General features: G+C 29.6%; 5 protein-coding genes and 1 long non-coding RNA gene across 9 annotated transcripts; 3 read left to right on the forward strand and 3 right to left on the reverse strand.

Moving 5' to 3' along the window:
* The first annotated feature begins 43 nt into the window (after positions 1–43).
* Positions 44–4,853, forward strand: LOC128398172 (uncharacterized). 2 transcript variants are annotated; one of them, XR_008327071.1, is made up of 7 exons: positions 44–235; positions 331–559; positions 635–927; positions 1,112–1,379; positions 1,464–1,698; positions 2,281–3,039; positions 4,714–4,853. It is a non-coding gene; the product is annotated as an uncharacterized LOC128398172 (long non-coding RNA). The 2 variants fall into 2 exon arrangements; XR_008327070.1 differs by having other exon boundaries at positions 46–235; positions 504–559.
* Positions 3,960–8,864, reverse strand: LOC128398155 (E3 ubiquitin-protein ligase RNF217-like). The gene is made up of 3 exons (XM_053358981.1): positions 7,857–8,864; positions 5,219–5,384; positions 3,960–5,134 (listed from the first exon to the last, which is right to left on the reverse strand). Exons 1-3 carry the CDS (start codon positions 8,600–8,602, stop codon positions 4,802–4,804), a joined length of 1,245 nt encoding a protein of 414 aa, XP_053214956.1. The 5' UTR covers positions 8,603–8,864; the 3' UTR covers positions 3,960–4,801.
* Positions 8,865–10,110: 1,246 nt separating this feature from the next.
* On the reverse strand, positions 10,111–11,716 carry LOC128398159 (uncharacterized). Its single transcript, XM_053358987.1, has 3 exons — positions 10,895–11,716; positions 10,514–10,795; positions 10,111–10,440 (listed from the first exon to the last, which is right to left on the reverse strand). The coding sequence occupies exons 1-3, from the start codon at positions 11,558–11,560 to the stop codon at positions 10,285–10,287; spliced, it is 1,104 nt and encodes a 367-aa protein (XP_053214962.1). The 5' UTR covers positions 11,561–11,716; the 3' UTR covers positions 10,111–10,284.
* Positions 11,717–11,985: 269 nt separating this feature from the next.
* Positions 11,986–13,115, forward strand: LOC128398164 (3-hydroxyacyl-CoA dehydrogenase type-2-like). Its single transcript, XM_053358993.1, is given in 2 exon segments — positions 11,986–12,533; positions 12,536–13,115. Coding segments are annotated over 2 exon segments (765 nt in total). The 5' UTR covers positions 11,986–12,145; the 3' UTR covers positions 12,913–13,115.
* Positions 13,116–13,210: 95 nt separating this feature from the next.
* On the reverse strand, positions 13,211–18,519 carry LOC128398151 (uncharacterized). 3 transcript variants are annotated; one of them, XR_008327063.1, is made up of 5 exons: positions 17,079–18,519; positions 16,816–17,009; positions 14,176–16,752; positions 13,913–14,106; positions 13,211–13,849 (listed from the first exon to the last, which is right to left on the reverse strand). XR_008327063.1 is itself a non-coding variant. In XM_053358978.1 (3 exons), exons 1-3 carry the CDS (start codon positions 15,181–15,183, stop codon positions 13,636–13,638), a joined length of 1,416 nt encoding a protein of 471 aa, XP_053214953.1. In that variant the 5' UTR covers positions 15,184–15,959; the 3' UTR covers positions 13,211–13,635. The 3 variants fall into 3 exon arrangements, 2 of the variants coding, with proteins under 2 accessions (XP_053214953.1, XP_053214954.1); XM_053358978.1 differs by lacking the exons at positions 16,816–17,009; positions 17,079–18,519 and having other exon boundaries at positions 14,176–15,959; XM_053358979.1 differs by lacking the exons at positions 13,211–13,849; positions 13,913–14,106 and having other exon boundaries at positions 14,113–16,752.
* A 156-nt stretch (positions 18,520–18,675) lies between these two features.
* LOC128398168 (transmembrane protein 62-like) lies at positions 18,676–19,595 on the forward strand. Its single transcript, XM_053358998.1, has 2 exons — positions 18,676–18,903; positions 19,300–19,595. The coding sequence occupies exons 1-2, from the start codon at positions 18,888–18,890 to the stop codon at positions 19,578–19,580; spliced, it is 297 nt and encodes a 98-aa protein (XP_053214973.1). The 5' UTR covers positions 18,676–18,887; the 3' UTR covers positions 19,581–19,595.
* The last annotated feature ends 24 nt before the right edge of the window (positions 19,596–19,619 follow it).

Here is a 19,619-nt window from a genome sequence, read left to right on the forward strand (position 1 = left end):
CGGTGTCTATTCTCAGGGAATGAAAACATTCGCGGCTTTTTTTAACTTGATTACTTTTCGTCTAAACGAAAACAATTAGAATTAATTTCTTTAATTATTTAGAGTAGATTTTCATTTTATTCTCAAAAGTAGCAAATTTACCAAGTGTAAGGTCCAAGGATAATCTATGTTTAATTGTTCACCAGATAAACAAAAGAAAAGTGTAAAATATAAATGTGACTCTTTGGATCCAATGGTTTGTCCAATTAATTTATTATTTTTTTTTTCTTTGGAACAAATCCTAATGATTTGATTTAATTATCTTTTCTTTTTACTATTTTTCTTAATTAGTGACAATCAATAGATTGTATAATCATAAGATAGTACAAAGAAACAAGGATATTGATATTAATTTGGGTTAATCTTTTTCTCCTTCTTATCCTATCTCTGTGTCTCCTTTTTATTGTCACAATGTGTTTATGTTTTTATTCAACTTGGTGTTTACTTAATTGTCGATTATTTAGAATAAGATTACTGTTCAATTAACTGATTAAGAAGATGAAATAAAACAAAAACTAAGGTAAGATACATGTAAATACAAAGAGATTATATTAAATAATTTAACCTTTTCTTTTCCCTGTATTTACCAATATAGAAATTCATTTATGTATCAATCTATTTATTGGATCATCTGTTGGCCGATTTCACATTTCAATGGATCAAATTTTTGATTATGTTCCCAGAATTGATTACTCAGTGTAATCAACTTCTAACCAGATTCCTAGATGTTTAACCATACACACCATTCATATACTAATAGGATTTACATACCAACCAACATCAACTACCAGTGACAATATAATTATCATGATGGGCTGATGATGATGATGATGATGATGATGACATTATCATCTTGTTAACAGTGTTGATCGTTTATCAATTCAAACAGTAATCCATTTCTTATATTTGATTCTTTACTGTTTTCTGCTACCATTTTCTCCCTCTCTCACTTTCTCACTATCTCTACAATTATTAATATAATCAACTCTAAATTAACATCAATTCATTTCTATCACAAGATTTATTAATCATCTCTCTCTCTCTCTCTCTCTCTCTCTCTCTCTCTCTTCAGGTCTGTTCATCATTTATTACTTTATATCAGATTATTTTGTCCTCATCTTTTATTTACAAATTGTATGTAATTAGTTTTAATAACTGTTTATTCATCATCCTCCTCATCATCAACCATTTTCAATTAATCTTAAAATCTTTTCATCTTTCAACTTTTCTGTGATGACGATAATGATGATGAATGAGAATCCAATCAATTAATTTTCACTCATATTGATCTCTATATTCAAATTGATGAATATCATTCAATATATTCAGCTAATCATAAGGTAATCTTTTAATTCACTTGATTAGATAAATGTCAATATCTATGATTAATAATAAGTTTTTTTTACCATCTAATTTTTACTCAGGTTTTTTACTAAAATGGTTAATCTACCGATTAGATTGTCTGGTAATCCACCTAAGGATTAACTTTTCTAATCATTTGGATAACTTTCAAGCCAATTTATCATCCTGATCATCAATAAACAGCAATTGAAATGGAAACAAATTCCATCATCGGCTTTCTTATATATCATAGCAATCATATTTGATCATTAATTACAATTACAAGTCACCTTTAATCATGATAATACATAATTATAGGTATCTCTTTTTAATTCCTTCCTAATCAACAACTTATCCAGAACATAATATTTCTCACTAATTAGCAACTAACCAATTTAACCATACTAATCAATTCTATCTGATTAATGTAATAACTCATCTTAAACTTTACTTAAGTTAACAGAAAAGGGTTAACACTAATTTAACTCCAATTCCAATGGTTTTTACCTGTTATCCCATATCTTCATTGTCCTTGTCATTTACAACATTAATCAATCTCATTATCATTTACCTGAAATTACCTGAGTTTTTCCTCCCCTTTACATGCTAATAAAATGATACCATAATTTGTATCATGATGAGCAATCCATAAACTCCCCCACTCTCTCTCTCTCTCACTCTCACTCACTGTTAATTTAATTTTCTTAGTGTATGATAAATAGTAATAATTTAATTACGACTTTGTGTTAATTATTATTACCATTTTATCGTTCATGTTGGAAGCCTTTTGACCCTTTAACATTTACCCGAGTTTCCATCCTCTGTAAACAACATGGAATATAATCTTTATCAGTTAAACTAATTCTACTTTTTTTTATATTTTCTTTTCTCTCATCTTAGTTATCATATATTTATATATATCTTGGCCTCTCCCATTTTATCATAAACGGAAACAGAAACAGTATATATATTGTCCCAAGAAACATATATATATGAGCAAAAGTCACTACACTAAACTAATTTCTTATCAATTCATTTAGTTTATCATCATCATATCATTACATATTATAAATGATATTAACCAGGATGAGAATATATATATTTATATCTCTATTTATTATATATGTTACTCCCCCACCATGTTACTTTCTCTCTCACTCTCCCTTGGGATAAACACACAGATCTCAATATACTCACTCTTGTTGGTGTTTTTTTAAGGCACTATGATCAAAGGGAGGAACTCAAAGAGACTCCTTATTTCCTGAATATGTGTCACATTAATATATTTACCTAATGATCCGATCACTAATTACTAAATTGTTCATTAAGCTACAAGATGCTCAACAAGAAACTTGATTTGTCGTGTTGATTTCGTTACAAATGTGACCATCAAATTTTCAATCAAAAAACTCACCAAAGTCAAAGATGATATCGAAAGTGTGAACATCCTCATCATAACCTAATCTAAATTTTCCCTTTCTCGTCATCATTATCATCTTTCTTTAGGTCATCATCATGAAGAGAGCTTATCCGTAGACAGTATTACAACTTTTCCACTGTCATGGAGTTGCTCTCTTTCTGGTTTGACCTTTTAACCAGCATGCTGACCACTGACCCACCCTTTAGATCAAAGTGAAATTTCAACAATCAAATCTACAGGTAAACAGAATCAACCATATCCGATTCCCTACCGTTTCCCTTAATTGTTGTCTAAATGTTGGAAACACGATTGAGTTTCTCTTTTTCTGTCTTTTCCAACATTCTATGTAAATTAATCACGATAATCAGTCTTAATTGTTATCCTCTTACAACTGGAAATATTAGTCTTTACCTTGCTAACAATTAACCTTAATCACGATTGAATTTTACTCCTTAACAATGGTAATCATTTTGATTATATTGTAAAGTTTGTTGTTGTTGTTGTTTTTTTTCATTGAGAGTCAATGAAAAATGATCAAGGTAATCATAGCAATTTAAAATTTTAATTTGAAGAAAAAGCTGAAAAAACTAAACAATTAATTCAATTGTTTAAATTTATAAAAATTTCACTGAAAAATTAATCCGTGTCTTAATAACCACCAACAACAATCAACTGATTGTTATTAAATTTAGTTTCTGTAAACGTTTCTGGTCAAATTGTAACAATTAAGAGTTAATTTTTCTTTCAATCTCAACAATTTACACCTACAACAGAGATTCACAATTAATCATCTAATCACAATTTAATTGTATCAATGGATGAAAATTAAACGATAATAATAATTAAAAAGTCAATCAAATTATAATGAAAATGAAAATGTAATTGATTTAATTTGTTACCTTGAAAATTAAATCTAAAACTTATCTAATAGTTAGTTGATTAATTGTAATTAAAAATGAAAAATAATGATAATAATCATAAACCAGATTAACCAACCCAATGATTTAACAATTAACATGTGATTAACTTTTTAATTGTCTAATCAAATCAGGGTAACAAGTGATTACATTATTTTCAATATTGTTCAACACTGAATTAAATTGCAACACAATTAACTAACTAACAACAGGTTAACATTAAAAAAAAAAGTAGATAACAATTAAATTTGATCAAAAAGCAAACCTCAAATTGTAACACAATTTATTGATTTACACAATACAGACAAGTGAACAATTAAAAATATATTGTTTGTAATAAATCAATAAATTGTTACAATTGATTTACTTTGATTCATTTATTAAATATTATTATTACAATACAATTTACAAATACTACATAATTTTAATTGTTGTTAAAAAAATATAAAAAAAAAACTCATCAAGAAGCAAAAATTGAATTTGAATTAAACAATATGATCAAAAGGACAGCAACAATTAACGAGGTGTGGTTTAAATTAATTAACTGGGTCAAGGAGTAAATGATTAACAAATTGTGACTAGTTGTTCATTCAGAATAATCATCCAACACTGAAAAACATAGTATATTAATCATGATTAACAGTTGATTGTTGATTAACCATAATAATGAATCAACAATTAATCAGATGTTGAGATTATAACTGAATTGAGACAAAACAAAACCAATTGGAACCTTGATAATTAAAAAGTTAATCGTCACAATTTAAGATTCTTCAAGGGTCGCAATTAAATGCTCCAGCGGGATCAATTAAGTTAATCGATTTAAATTATTCAGGGTTAATTAATTTACGAGTTAAATTGTTAGGGGATAAAATGTCGAATCAGTTAATTGGTGTTGACGATTTTAACCACAATCAAAATTTGAATTTGAATTTGCTTCGCCAAGATCGTTAATCATAATAACAATCAAATCGTAACTTTTTGTTTTCTTGTTAGATCCAAATAGTATTTATATTATAATCGTTGGTGACCAGTGGTTGAGAGGAAGACATTGAGTTGGTGATGGTCAGTTCGATGGTCAATCTTATGGTGAATACTTTTTGTAAATGGTGATGACCCCATAGAAGGGCAGGAAAGCAACAGCCACGGAGACAAATAAAGTACCAGCGCAAAAGATTAACGAACCAAGTATTGGGGCGAGGAATAGTTTGGACGCGAAAACGGCCCCACGAATGGCCTTTCGCTGGATCGGATTTTCCTTCTTGTATCTGTATTTACACCCGAAGATGCTGAACTTTGAATAGTGGTCACCGAAAAATTTTAATCGACGAAGTGGTTCACCACAACGATAACAGAATCCAGTTTTACACCGATTACAGTGCATGTGATCACAGCCTCCACTTTTTTGGATGAAAGTCTAAACAATTAACGGTAATTAATGAATTGAAACCAATCAGAGAGACGAAGAGAGAGATCAACAATTAGCTAATTGTCAACTTACCTTGCATTTTGGACATCGTTGAGCATTTAGTTGACCTTGACTTAATTGTTTCGCCCAAACTTTAAGTAAACGGTCACCTTGACGATACTGACCACAGGTTAACCCTTGATGCCAAGGGGCATGACACAAGAAACACCAATAATATTTACACTCGGGACATTTAACTCTAGATAATTAAGGAAAATCAAAATGAGAAACAATTAACTTTCAATCAATTGTAAAGGTAAATTAAGTTAATCAATTTTTTCTTTACAAAATTAAGGTTAAGATTTTAAAATATCATTATGATTAACTGATTGTTATAAGATGACTTAATTTAGAAAGGAAGAGGAAGTTTGATTGTTGAAAATGAGATTAACAATTAACCCTGAATTGTATTAATTGTATAATTTGTTTATTATTAATGTTTAATGATTCACCTTGATTAACAATTATTAAATTGTTGCCGTTTCTTATTAATAAAATTTAGGGTGAAAAATAATTTCTTGTTTTCAAGTTCAAATGATAATCAAGGAAGTTGAATAATCTTGATAGTTAATTGTAATGATTAGAGTGATGATGATCATCAATGGTTACAATTTAAACGTTGAATTAAAATATTAACAAGATTGGGTCAAGGTAGTTAAGTGTTAACAGTAACAACAATTAACAAACAACAAGTAAATTGAAGGTTAAATTGCTCAGTTAAAATAAGACAATTTATCTGTTGAAAATTAAACAAAATTTGGTTAAAAATAATCATTGAGAAAATTAATCAACAATTGATGGTTAATTTAGTTGATGCTTCCAATTTAATTGTGATTAATTGTAAATCAGCAATCAGTTAAATATGTTATATAAGTTGTCCAATGTTTTAATTGCAATTAACTTGATAATCATTTACCTTGATAATTATGTCTGAGTAATAATAATAACCAACATAGCAAACTAGTTTGATAGTTAATTAAATTGTGATTAAGATCAGTTGATAGATATCATTTACCTTGAATCGATGATAAGTTAATTTAACAATTTATTAATTATCTAAGATTATTGAATTTGATTGTAATGTGTATTTACAATTGTATTCACAGGAATCAAGAAAAAGTATCATTAAAGGTTGACTTTTGTTGTGGTTTAATCACAATTAAGATTTGATTAGAGGCTGAAAGCAATTAAGGAAATCATTTTGATGAAAAAAAAAACAAATTAATCAACAATTAGTTGATTGAAATGATTAATATGATGATATTTATATACATTTGACTTCACATTGAATTACAATTAAATGTTGATTGTGATTTAACTTTTTCCTTGTTAAACTTAATTTGATTTAAATTTTTTGCTTTTCATCAATTTGTCTATTGGTTAAGTTAATCATAGAGAAGTTAATTGTTAATCATTTAGAAGTGCAAGAGAAAAAACAATTTAATTGATTACGTTTGCTTTTCAATTAGTGATTTAGAAAATTTTTTTAATTGTGATTTACCCTTTTTTGACCAATTAATTGGTTAATTCAACGTTAATTGTTAGCCAACAATCAACAGTAAACTTAATTGTTTATCTATCGATTTATCTAATTTGGTCTGATTAATGGTTCTTATTTTATCGCAATTTATTTTTTAACAATCAACTAATTGTTTGATTAATCTAGTGATTGGTAAAAAAAATTTTCAGTGCAAGTGATTAACTTCACAACTAATTAACTGTTAATTTTATGAGATTGAAACAATTAAAGGTTGGCTTTTATTTACCTGTTGATTTTTGAACAAAAATCTGATTACAATTAATTGTTACTAGTTTTTTTCCACTAATTATCAGGGTAAATTACAATTAAGCGATTTGTGATTACTATGATTGGTAATTTCTCATCGATCAGAATTAATTAGTTCAATTTCAGTTAATTGATATTGAAATAACGGTGATTAGTTGAGTCAATTAACTGTGATCGCATCAACAATCAACGGGAAAAAAAAGTTTAACAGACAATTGATTGTTTAAAGTAATTGTAACTATTTAAGAGTTAATTGTGGTCAGTGATTGTACAAGGACTATTAATATAAATTGTTGACCAGTTGACAATCAATTTGATTGTTGTAAATTGTCAGAATCAAGAAAAAAAAACAATCAACATGTTGTTGACTTTACAAAGTATTATGATGATAATGCATATCGAAAGGCCAATGATCAGCAATTAGTTAATTGTTGTTCTTCAAATAAAACAACTTTCCTCAAGTCATCATTGATTAACTATGGTAATAATTGTTGGACAACAGGTTTCAATTGCCATCAATTATATTCCCAACAATCAAAGTTAATCATTATTAAATTGTCATCACCAAAACAATCAGTAAATACAAAATTAAACTGAAACAATTGAAAAGCTAATTGAATTAAACATTAGGACAAATAATCAACAAATAGTGAAAGTATATTTGAAAGCTCAATCAACTCAACTTGTAATAGTTAATTAACTACTGATGGAATACAATTAAACAAGACTAATCAGAACTAATTGTAACCACCACCACCACCAATCAATTAAGCTGATTGAAAGGGTAAGGAGAGAAACGTTGTTAATTACGTTCGTAATTAGATTGTAATTGTTGTTGTATTAATTTCTCGTTGATTCTACCAATTGGATTAACTGTATTCTTACCTTGAATTTGATGGATCTTTTTTAATTATCTTCTTCATGGTTCTTAATTGTTGACTACTTTTCAATGTGTACATGGTTGAACATGATGGACAAGTTTTCGAGGTGAGATTACAGTTATTTTCCTGAATTAATCTGAAATAAATGTCTCTTAATTTACTATCCAAATGATTGGCTATTTCTTCCGGATCAATAAGTTCATGACAATGAATATTAATACATTCAATCCTCATGGAGCCCATTTCAACCTGAGAGGCAAAATATTGTTTCAAACAATCAACACAAGTAATATAATCACAGCAAGAACGATGGGTTATTGGTAATTCTTGGTAGCAAATTTTACATTCATCGATATTCAGGTTATTAGTTTTATCCTCATTTGAATCACTTTCATTGGGCGATTGATCCATCATCCTGGTCATGATTAATTCACCTTCATCATTGATAACACCAATTACTAAACCAGAATCACTATCGATGATACAATCACTTTTATCACAACCAGTTCCATGTCCACCATAGGAAACGGATGAACATTTCATTTCCTTTTCGTTTGGTGTTTCATTATCATCGTTTTCAGAGGTTGTTGTTGATGATGATGATGATGATGATGGTGATGGTGATGATCTTGAGGATGATGAGCAAAAAGATGGCGTCGTTGTTGATGATAATTGTAATATATTCGTGAAGGTTGATGTAACCGTTGAGGTTATGGATGAAGGTGATAATATAATTGTATCCGTTTCCATTAAAACAAAACTTGTCACCTTTGTTAATTGCTACGGAGAGAGACAACAAAATTACTTGTTGATTTACACCTTTCACAGTTAGTTGATTGTTGTTGTTGTTAAATTGTTGTGTTCGTTGCTTTTGATTAATTAGTTTGTGTCACTGTTACAATTGTTTTTTAAATTGATTTCAAGTCTCGTTGGTTGATTGTTACTCTTGAAACTAAACAAAAGTATTCAAGAGAGAGAGAGAGGGAGAGAAATAGATTGTGTGTGTGAGAGAGAGAGACAGTCAGATGATGATAGAAAGTGAAAAAGAGAGAGGATGATGATAAGGAAGAGAAAAAAGTGGGAGGGAAAGTGGGAGAGTTTAAAAGGCGTTCGACAAATTGTTTCAATGTCAACGAGTTTTTCCAATTCGTTTTGATTTTTTTTTCTTCGTTGTTTTTGCCATAAGAGGATCGAAAGTTAATCACAATTAGTTAAACATGATCACTATACCGACGATTAACTTTCAATACTTTAAATCAACAGAGAAATTTGTTAATTGTTCAATTTCTTTAATCATCTTTTTCCTTTCGATCGATTGATATTGTTAATTATCTATTGATCGTTGTTTCCTAATTTACTAATCACAATTTACCTTCAATTTCAATTCACGATTTTAATGAATCTTAATAATTTTTGTCTCTTGTTTATTGATCAACAATTTAAAATTTCATTGAAAATGTTTAATTGTTTAATTGTCAATGGAAATGAAATGTCATTGAAAGTTAATTCACACAACTAAAAAATTTAGAAAATAATTAACAATTAATGACAATTTAACTAATGAAGAGATTGGAAATTTCCAGTTTATTTTATCATTAATTTTAATCAAGTTTACAATTTAACTAATCAACTCAATTTAATTATAATCAACAATTAAAACCAGAAAATTGAAACTCAATCAAAGTTTAAAAAACAATTGACTAATTTACTTATCTAAACTTTGATAACAAATTTTAACCTTTTAATTGTAATCAACTAATCAAAGTAATTAACTAAGTAATCAACCGGAAAATGATGACTTCTAATAACATAATTTACTAATTGTTATATAATATTAGGTTAGATTAAGCCAATGATAATCAATTTAACTCTAATCTATTTTTCTGATTTAACCTTTTTCGTTGATTGTTAACTTTTTTCACTTAATTAACAGGTTAATTGTCCAGGTATATAATAGACAAAAGCTAATGAAGGTGTTTAAAGTCAAAAGAAAAACAATTAACTAATTACTACGTTTAGGAGGTTGAAATTGTTTAAAATAATCAATTAACTTTGATTGTTTGTGATTTTCAACAAACATTTCAATACAATTTAACAAATTGGATCAATAACAGTAAACAATTAAAACTGTTCCAACTTCCTTAATTATTCACACTATTAAAAATACATCAATAGATTGTTACAATCAATTGACCTCCAATAAGAAGATAAATTGTATCAACTAATTGTTAACCTTAATTGATGATTAGAAATCAATGTTATGGTTAAATTGGTTTAATTTTTTCTTCTCATCTTTTATGAAAACAAATACATATTAAAAATTTATATTAAATTGATTGAGGATTGTAAATAAAAAGTGAGGGGAATTTAATTAATTTGGGGTATTTGATTAAGATCAATTTTTGATTAACGAAGGATTAAGATGTTAATTGTTAACGTGTATTTGGTAATCTTTGTCCACTGAATTCACTGTTTCCAAAGCAACTTGCAAAACTTTGACAGGCACAAGCACAAGACGAATGAGATTCAATTGTGTACAATTCAATTTCTCGAGTTACTTTTTCATTAGCAGTTTTATAAACAGCAACCTAGGGATAGGATTTAATTGTTGATTATTAAATTTGATTGTTAAATTGTATTTTTTTTTCTTTATATACTTACAGTGAAATTACTTGCAACTCTATTGGTTGGCATACAATCAAATTGCCATGAGAAACAAGCCTGAGGGCAACGTAATATCTCAACTGATGGTGGATTATAAATTACATTTGGTTCATCGATAACACCAAATTTAATTGTTGTTAATTTGGGTTTACAATCATCATTAATGGTAAAATTTAAACCAGTACTTTCAATGTTACGTCTAATTATTTTCTCATCAGCTTTGGCATGATCATTGACAACAAGTGATTTAAATAACGTTTGTGATCCTAAAGCATCAACCTGAAAAAATTAAATATAAGAAATTCAAGTTTATTCAAATGATAAATTATCTTCGTTAATTGTCAATGAAAAAAAAAGACTATTAAAATTATACTTTACCCGATTAAGGAAAGCTTGTGATTTGATGTAAGAAACTAGCGAATCAATATTAAAGTTATTTGATGGATGATTAATATAATTGATTGATGATTGTTTCGATACAATTGGGTTTGAAATCTCGTTACTGGTGTCCATCCTTCGGGTTGACCTTTCTTGTTGATGGTCAATATTTCTTGGTGATTGATAATAGATATTCGTATTTGGAACAGGTTGAAGTTGTACCGGTGAATTGTGAGAGACAGTTCTTGCTGGAGGTTGATTCATTGTCGGTGGAACATAGGAACTTGACAATGCCCTTGAAACAAGAGGTGCAAATTGATGAGTATTGGTCCAAGATCTAACTTCATGATTTTTATTTCCATCAGAATAATAAGAATGATGAAAAATCTCCTTATTATTTTGAACATCATATATCTTTCTATGTCCAGTAATTACTTTTGGTACAGTTGGTTGGGTTGTAACATATTTTGGAGCATAATTGACCATCGGTCTTTGGGCACGAGTTAACTGAGAAGCTTGTGGATATTGTTGTTGAGGCCATGATTGTGATGCCGGATGAACGGAATGAAATTGACCAGGTTTATTATCAATTGATTGTGATGACAAAAAGGAAACCAAACAGGAAACAACTAAAAGAGAGAACAAAGAACAATTAGAATTACACATTTTTATAAATATGAAATATGAAAATTTCCACACAATTAAGACAAAAAACTGAGGACTAGATTAAATGAACAAATAAAATTTAAATAAAAACAACTAAACAAATAAAAAAAAGTAACACCAGACAATTAAAATGATCCAAAATACTAACTATTAAATCCTTTGACTTTGATTCAACTCTTTTTATACAAAAAAATTGTCACATTTAATTGTCCAATTGGTGATTAGTCACCATGGTTAGAATCACCTTTGTTTCACCTTTAACATTTCAACCAATTAAATTAAAGATTTTAACAATTTAACCTTCTAAAAATAGATAATCAAAAGAAAATCAGTTAATTGGAAATCTTTTTCTCTCTTGACAACAAATTGTTGATTCGATTAAAAGAAAAGAATCTATCGAAAAAACTTCGATATATCGATCGTCTCATTTTCTCCACATGGAAAACAGCTGATCGGGTGAAGAAAATTGTTAATCCAAATAATTGAATCAATTGATTTTCTTTTATTTTTAATTAGTTTTTTTTGTTTCTATTTGAATTTTGATTTTTTCTTTTTTCTCTGTGATTTTTTTGTTGATTGTTAACCATGACTTCGATCAATGGAATGGTCGCTTTTATAACTGGAGCTGCTTCGGGTCTTGGTAAAGCTACTTTGCAACATTTCATCTCGAAAGGAGCTCGAGGTGTTTATTGTTTCGATATGCAAGATTATCCCGATAAGGTGGAAGGTAATTGTTTCGCTGGTCGTCGAGGTGATGTTAGGAGTGAGGAGAATGTGGCTGCTGCTTTGGAAGAATGTCACAGTAAATTTGGAAAAATAGACACAATAGTTAATTGTGCTGGTGTTTCAGTTGCTTTTAGGGTGTTTAATTTTAAGAAAAATCGGCCTCATGAATTGAAAGATTTTCGTGATGTCATGGAAATCAATGCAATGGGAACCTTTAATGTCAATCGATTAGCGGCTGGTTATTTATATAGAATACACCTGATGAAAAGAATGGACTTAGAGGATTAATTATTAATACTTCGGGAAATGCTGCTCTCGATGGACAAATTGGACAGACGGCTTATTCTGCTTCAGCTGGAGCAATTAACAGCATGACATTGCCTTTAGCTCGTGATTTGGGTGTGGTTGGAATACGTTGTCTTACAATTTCCTGTGGATATTTTAAAACGCCACTTCTCTCATATCTCCCAAGTAACATTCTTGAATTTTTAGCTAATTCTTCCCTTTGTCCCAAAAGATTAGGAGAACCTGAAGATTATGCCAAATTAGTGGAAGCTATTATTCAAAATCCCTATTTAAATGCCACAATAATCAAATTAGACGGTGGAATGAGAATGTTAGTCTAAACAATTAACCATTAGCGTAACAAAATTAGTGCTAAATAGTAATTTTGTTACTAGATCAACCAAAAAGTCTCAATTGTTGAAACTTTTGTCTACTCTCAACAATATGACCAATTTTTTTTGTACAAAAAAAATGCATTTCAAACTTATGTAAATATTAACATTGAAATTTAGAGTAAATTAAGTTTCTTTTCACAAAAGCAAAATGAAACTTCATTTATCACAATTCTAGTGACTCTAAGAGTCGCTATTAACAGATGAATTTGTATTTACCAACATAATCACAATCACAATCAAGATTATGATTATGATATGTGTATGTAAATATCAAATGTATTAATACATAAAAAAAAGTTACAACAGAAACCAGGAGATTTAGATTAGGAGTAAACAATTAAGACCACCACTTGAACAATATTAGACTATAAACCAGAATGATAAAAGAAACTAACAAAAGTAAAACAATAAACAATCAGTAAATTGTTACGTTTAATGAAAAAATTTGGGTAATTGAAATACAACCAAAAAATCTCAATATGAATTTACAAAATATGAATGAATTAATTTGTTTTGAGTGAATAGAAAACCAATCGATATATTCAGAGACTGAATGATGAATGAAGTTTCATACAACTAATACATCATGAAATTGATTCAATCAGATTAACCGCCTGATCTAAAAGTAAGTGGACTTGCAGAATCACCTTGCCAATTATTTAATTGCAGTTAATCAGGAGTAAGAATGGAAACTGCCCTCCCAATAATAGCATCTTTGCGAGGTTGACCTTTAATTGTTAACCGAAAAGAATTACCAGCAATTAACTGTAAACGGGAAATTTTATCCAAAATATTGAACAACATTTCTCTTGGTTGATCACTAAAATTAAGACTCGATTCCAAATACCGTTCAAGTAAATAGACATAAGTACAATACTCTAACCTGTTGGGAACGATGAGAAGATGTAATTATTATTCAAGCATTAGTATTAATTGTTGCAATTACCTTATTGTCTCGTGTGATTGAAGATTGGGTAAGTCATACTTGAACAGCATAATCGCAACAATTAGTTGATTGATAATTATATTTTTCTTCCAAAGTGGATCAAAAGATTTGACAAATTCAAGATAATCCTCGTGATATGATGTATCGAACTGGATTATGTCTTCTAGTTTAACTGTCATTCCCTTTCCCTTCACCTGAAATTCACAATACAAATTCATAAATTGGTTATTTCTCTGTCATCCAACAATCAAGAATTAACTCACCATCCAAAGTAAATTGTCCAAATCAAACGCGAACGTGCTTCTCATTGATAATATATCAACCAAAGTACCTTGGACCAAACGGTTTTTATCTTCAACGGGAAGCTCGACGAATTTGCTTAGTTTTTGGGCCATTAAGAGTAAATAATCAACTAAACCATTGTAATAATCAATAATTAGCAATAAATTATCCTTAGTGGTCAATGGGCAGGCCGAAGGCTCATCAAGAGCCCCATAGGCTAACGTGAGTTCAATGAGTCGAGTTTCCTCCATTGAATTTAATGCTAATTGTTTCATGCGCTTTTCATTTATCATGTTGATTTGCGTTGATTTAGTGTCAATTATATGATGGTAAACATTCAAATTCAATGTACTAGATGGTTGGGTTTGTAAAGATGATGATGAGATTGGCAATTCTGTTTCATTTTTAATTCGAGCTCTGGTTGATGATGTTAGATATGAACATGATGAAGTTGATTGAACTGAATTCCGATAATTTGTTGAACAATCTGGTTCAAGGTTATTAGATATCGACTCGACTTTTATTGACACACCAATGGCACTTTTATGGTCTAAATTACAGGAATCATCACTTTCTTGCTTTCGATGATCAGGAGATCTTGTTGATGATGATGATGATGACGATCTTTGTATTAGACTTGATTGAAAAGACCCACGTTGGACTGAATTACTTTTAGGTGTTTTATTTGATTTTACAAGACGAGGTTGCAAGTTCTGATTTGAAATCTTCTTTTTAAGTTGAAACACTGATTTTTTATTAATCCCATGTGATTTATTAGTTGAATTTTTCATCACCGACACAGTTTCCAATTCTCTATCTATTTTTGATCCATTTAAACTTCGATCAAGTATTAGAAAAGTTGAACTTTTCCTTTCGCTTTTTATTCCAATGTCACAATTTATGCTTCCATCGACATCACAGTTTGTGCTATTTCCGCTTCCTTCTTCTGTTTTTATTATTTTAGGCGTTTTTCCACAGATACTCATCATGTAATGGAAAAATTAACTAATAATCAAATTGATTACGAGGATTAACAATACAATTTAGATAAACACAGTAATACTATTATGAGAAAATTTACTAATTATGAGTTGAGATGAGAAACATTATAAAAAATTGAATTCTCAATCAAACTGAGTTGATTTAAAAGTCCAGGTAAACGTTAAACAATCAGTTAAATATTAACATTGAAACTATGGATTGGGGAAAATTAGGTAACTCTAAGTGATTAACAATTAAATTAACAAATAATTATAGCAAAAGCACAATGATCGCTTAAATACTCATAATAAGAACACTAAATTATCATCATTTGTTATTGATAATTATCTTGATTGAACATATTGAGCATGTATCTAAATTACTACTTAGCTATAAAGATTGGTCTCTGTTAATTAGACCATGATAAACAATTAACTTTTTCGCATTCTCTATGCAATTAGTTGATTATTATCATTCACCAATCACAAGTTGATCTGAAACTTTTTAGCTCCATTTCGTCAGTTTTTTACCTCTCTATGTGATTAATGATTTAATTCATTTCGTATTTAAATTGAAAAAAAACTTGAACATTTGAAAAAATCGCCTCTCATGTGAACGTGTTCATAGTTATTAGATTTTATCATTCAAAATAGACAATTAAGGTGCGTCTAATCACATTGATTGTATTTGATTACTACAACAATTAACAATCGGTGTTGATATACTTGGTGGTTAATTTCCAGATTCAAATCATTAAAAATTCATATAATCATTCATTGTAAACCATGATAGTGATTGGAATCACTTTTCCAGAGTAATTAACAAATTTTCATTTTTTTCTTCATTAAAAGATTGAAATTGTAATTTTATTTTCTCCTTTTCTTTGTATCATACCCAATGAGTTAAACTATTTTTTGGATCTCATCTTCACTTTCATCTCAACCCTTGATAATTATTAATATTTACAATCATCAAATTGGATCTTGGGACAATCAAACTAACCATTAATCAACTAATCTAATTTGTTAATTTTTACTTATTGTAATTTCCCTCCACTCTAAGTTGTCTGGTACAACTTTTTCCTCCTCAGGAGGAGCTACAGCACATAAACTGTAGCAAAGACGTTAAATCATCGCATCCACCAGGATGTTAATATTAATAATAATTGTTAATAATAAATGAGTATCACAAAAATTGCGTTAACAGTGGATAGAAAACCAATCAATATATTCAGAGACTGAATAATGAATGAGGTTTCATACAACCGATATATCATGAAATTGATTCAATCAGATTAACCACCCGATTTACTAGTAAAATTAAAACGACTTGTAGAATCACCTTGCCAATTATTTAATTGCAGTTAATCAGGAGTAAAAAGCGAAACTGCCCTACCCATTATAGCATCTTTGCGAGGTTGACCTTTAATTGTTAACCGAACTGAATTGCCAACGATTAATTGTAAACGGGAAATTTTATCCAAAATATTGAACAACATTTCTCTTGGTTGATCACTAAAATTAAGACTCGATTCCAAATACCGTTCAAGTAAATAGACATAAGTACAATACTCTAACCTGTAGGGAACGATGAGAAATTGTAATTAGTATTGAAACATTAGTATTAATTGTTGCAATTACCTTATTGTCTCGTGTGATTGAAGATTGGGTAAGTCATATTTGAACAGCATAATCGCAACAATTAGTTGATTGATAATTATATTTTTCCTCCAAAGTGGATCAATAGACTTTACAAATTCAAGATAAGCCTCGGGATTCGTGTTATCGAAATGGATTATGTCTTCTAGTTTAACTGTCATTCCCTTTCCCTTCACCTGAAATTTACAATACAAATTCATAATTTCATTATTTCTCTGTCATCCGACAATCAAGAATTAACTCACCATCCAAAGTAAATTGTCCAAATCAAATACGAAAGAGCCTCTCATTGATAATATATCAGCGAAAGTACCTCGGACCAAACGGTTTTTATCTTCAACGGGAAGCTCGACGAATGTGCTTAGTTTTTGGGCCATTAAGAGTAAATAATCAACTAAACCATTGTAATAATCAATAATTAGCAATAAATTATCCTTAGTGGTCAATGGGCAGGCCGAAGGCTCATCAAGAGCCCCATAGGCTAACGTGAGTTCAATGAGTCGAGTTTCCTCCATTGAATTTAATGCTAATTGTTTCATGCGCTTTTCATTTATCATGTTGATTTGCGTTGAATTAGTGTCAATTATATGATGGTAAACATTCAAATTCAATGTACTAGATGGTTGGGTTTGTAAAGATGATGATGAGATTGGCAATTCTGTTTCATTTTTAATTCGAGCTCTGGTTGATGATGTTAGATATGAACATGATGAAGTTGATTGAACTGAATTCCGATAATTTGTTGAACAATCTGGTTCAAGGTTATTAGATATCGACTCGACTTTTATTGACACACCAATGGCACTTTTATGGTCTAAATTACAGGAATCATCACTTTCTTGCTTTCGATGATCAGTATAAGATGGCGATGAACTTTGTACTAGTCTTGATTGAGCCCATGGTTCATCTTGGGCTAAACCATTTGTAGGAGTTTGACTCGGTTCTACAAGACAAGGAAAAAAGTTCTGATTCGAAGTCTTCTTTTTAAATTGAACAACTGGTTGTTTATTATTTTCTTGTGATTTATTGGTTGAATTTTTCATCACCGACATAGTTTCTAATTCTCTGCCTACTCTTGATCCATTTAAACTTCGATCAAGTATTAGAAAAGTTGAACTTTTCCTTTCGTTTTTTATTCCAATGTCGCAATTTATGCTTCCATCGACATCACAGTTTGTGACACTTCCGCTTCCTTCTCCTGCTGATGGATCTTTTTTATACATTGTAGACGTTTCCACTGATGCACTAGTAATGGAAAAATTAACTAATAACCAACTTGATTACGAGGATTAAAGTAACAATATAATCTAGATGAACACCGTTAAACTACATATGATGAAAACTTAATAAGATGAATTCACAATCGAACTGAATTAATTTAAAGGTCCAGGCTAATGGTAAAAAATCAGTTAAATATTAACATTGCAACTAAAAGCTGAAGAAAATTGGGTAACTATTAATATAAGTGATTAGCAATTAAATAAAACAATTGAATAAAAATCATTTAAATACTCAAATTAATATGAAAAGACATCATCATTTGTTATCTTGATTGAACATGTTGAGCATGGGTCTAAATTGCTACTTGACTATACAGAGTTTTCTTAGTTAATTGGACAATGATAAATAATTAAGTGTATTATCACTCTACGTAATCAATAACTAATAATTCATTTGTAACTTTTCAGTTTGATCTCATCAACACTTTGCCTTTTTATTTTATTAATGATAATCAATACACTAAAGATGAGAATATGCGAAACTACAAGGCTATTTTCTCAGCAACTACATGTATAAGTCGCAGAGACTCACGACTTGAGTGATATGAGTTTGAGCGGTACTTTATTGTTTCTCCGCTGCGAATCCCCGATTTCAATAGATTTTGTAGTATTGTCGTAGATTCAGTTCGACCTTCGGTAGTTCTGGCAACTGGTGATCTAACTGATTCTCGGACATCAGCTCCCTTTGGTTCTGACCAATTTGAACAAGAATGGAAATGGTATGTCCATGCATTGAACTCTACTCGAGTCACTGAGAAAACAATCTGGCTTGACATGAGAGGAAATCATGGTAAGCAAGAATCATCCATTGTTTAACAATCAACCCTAATCACCTCACCTGAAAATTTAATTTATTGTTCAAGTTACTTGAAGGTATCTCTTCAATTACGATCATAAGCTATAACATTTTCTCACGAGAAAACTTTATTGTTTCATTATGTCAACATCTTTGTAGGTTTTGTCATTTCTCCAATTCAGAGACAATCATTAATCCATCAAAATTATCATATTCTCAACATTATCATTACCCTTTCATCATTGAGATTAGAACATGACACAATCCGCCCTCTTTCTCTCTCTCTCTCTCTCTCTCTCTCTAGGCTCATAGATCAATATTGATTTTTTGAAACTCTTTTCATTACCAATCACCATTTAAATTATTCTCTTTCTCTTCTTTTTTTGACAGATGCATTTAATGTTTATTCTTGGAATTCGACTAATAATTATTATCGTAAATATACTCATCGAGGAAATCAGAGTGAAGGACATTATATGTACACTTTGACCAAAGGTGAAGACAAATACAATTTCCTTGGAATCGATGCTTGTCCTCAACCTGCACCAAAACGACCCTACAATTTCATTGGTCATCTTAAAACAAGTGACCTGGACTCAATTAAACAACTTTTAACCAAAGCTCCAACCTCTAATAGCACAATTTTCTTTGGACATTATCACATAATATGAAGACACATTGACAAGCTCCTCAGAAAATCACTCAGGACT

The sequence above is a fragment of the Panonychus citri genome, unplaced genomic scaffold, assembly GCF_014898815.1.
Source record: "Panonychus citri isolate SS breed McGregor unplaced genomic scaffold, ASM1489881v1 Contig00045, whole genome shotgun sequence".
Lineage (NCBI taxonomy): Eukaryota > Metazoa > Arthropoda > Arachnida > Trombidiformes > Tetranychidae > Panonychus > Panonychus citri.

What these genes read in the sequence shown, in the direction of transcription:
- LOC128398155 (XM_053358981.1), bottom strand. Translation starts at nt 8,602, where the DNA reads ATGGAAACGGATACAATTATATTATCACCTTCATCCATAACCTCAACG. An exon ending in AAAGATCCATCAAATTCAAG is followed by an intron (nt 5,385 to 7,856) that starts GTAAGAATACAG and finishes TTAATTATCTAG; the next exon opens with AGTTAAATGTCCCGAGTGTA. An exon ending in AACGATGTCCAAAATGCAAG is followed by an intron (nt 5,135 to 5,218) that starts GTAAGTTGACAA and finishes TTAATTGTTTAG; the next exon opens with ACTTTCATCCAAAAAAGTGG.
- LOC128398159 (XM_053358987.1), bottom strand. Translation starts at nt 11,560, where the DNA reads ATGTGTAATTCTAATTGTTCTTTGTTCTCTCTTTTAGTTGTTTCCTGT. An exon ending in CACAAGCTTTCCTTAATCGG is followed by an intron (nt 10,796 to 10,894) that starts GTAAAGTATAAT and finishes TAATTTTTTCAG; the next exon opens with GTTGATGCTTTAGGATCACA. An exon ending in GAGTTGCAAGTAATTTCACT is followed by an intron (nt 10,441 to 10,513) that starts GTAAGTATATAA and finishes TCCTATCCCTAG; the next exon opens with GTTGCTGTTTATAAAACTGC.
- LOC128398151 (XM_053358978.1), bottom strand. Translation starts at nt 15,183, where the DNA reads ATGATGAGTATCTGTGGAAAAACGCCTAAAATAATAAAAACAGAAGAA. An exon ending in TGGACAATTTACTTTGGATG is followed by an intron (nt 14,107 to 14,175) that starts GTGAGTTAATTC and finishes TGTGAATTTCAG; the next exon opens with GTGAAGGGAAAGGGAATGAC. An exon ending in CAATCACACGAGACAATAAG is followed by an intron (nt 13,850 to 13,912) that starts GTAATTGCAACA and finishes CGTTCCCAACAG; the next exon opens with GTTAGAGTATTGTACTTATG.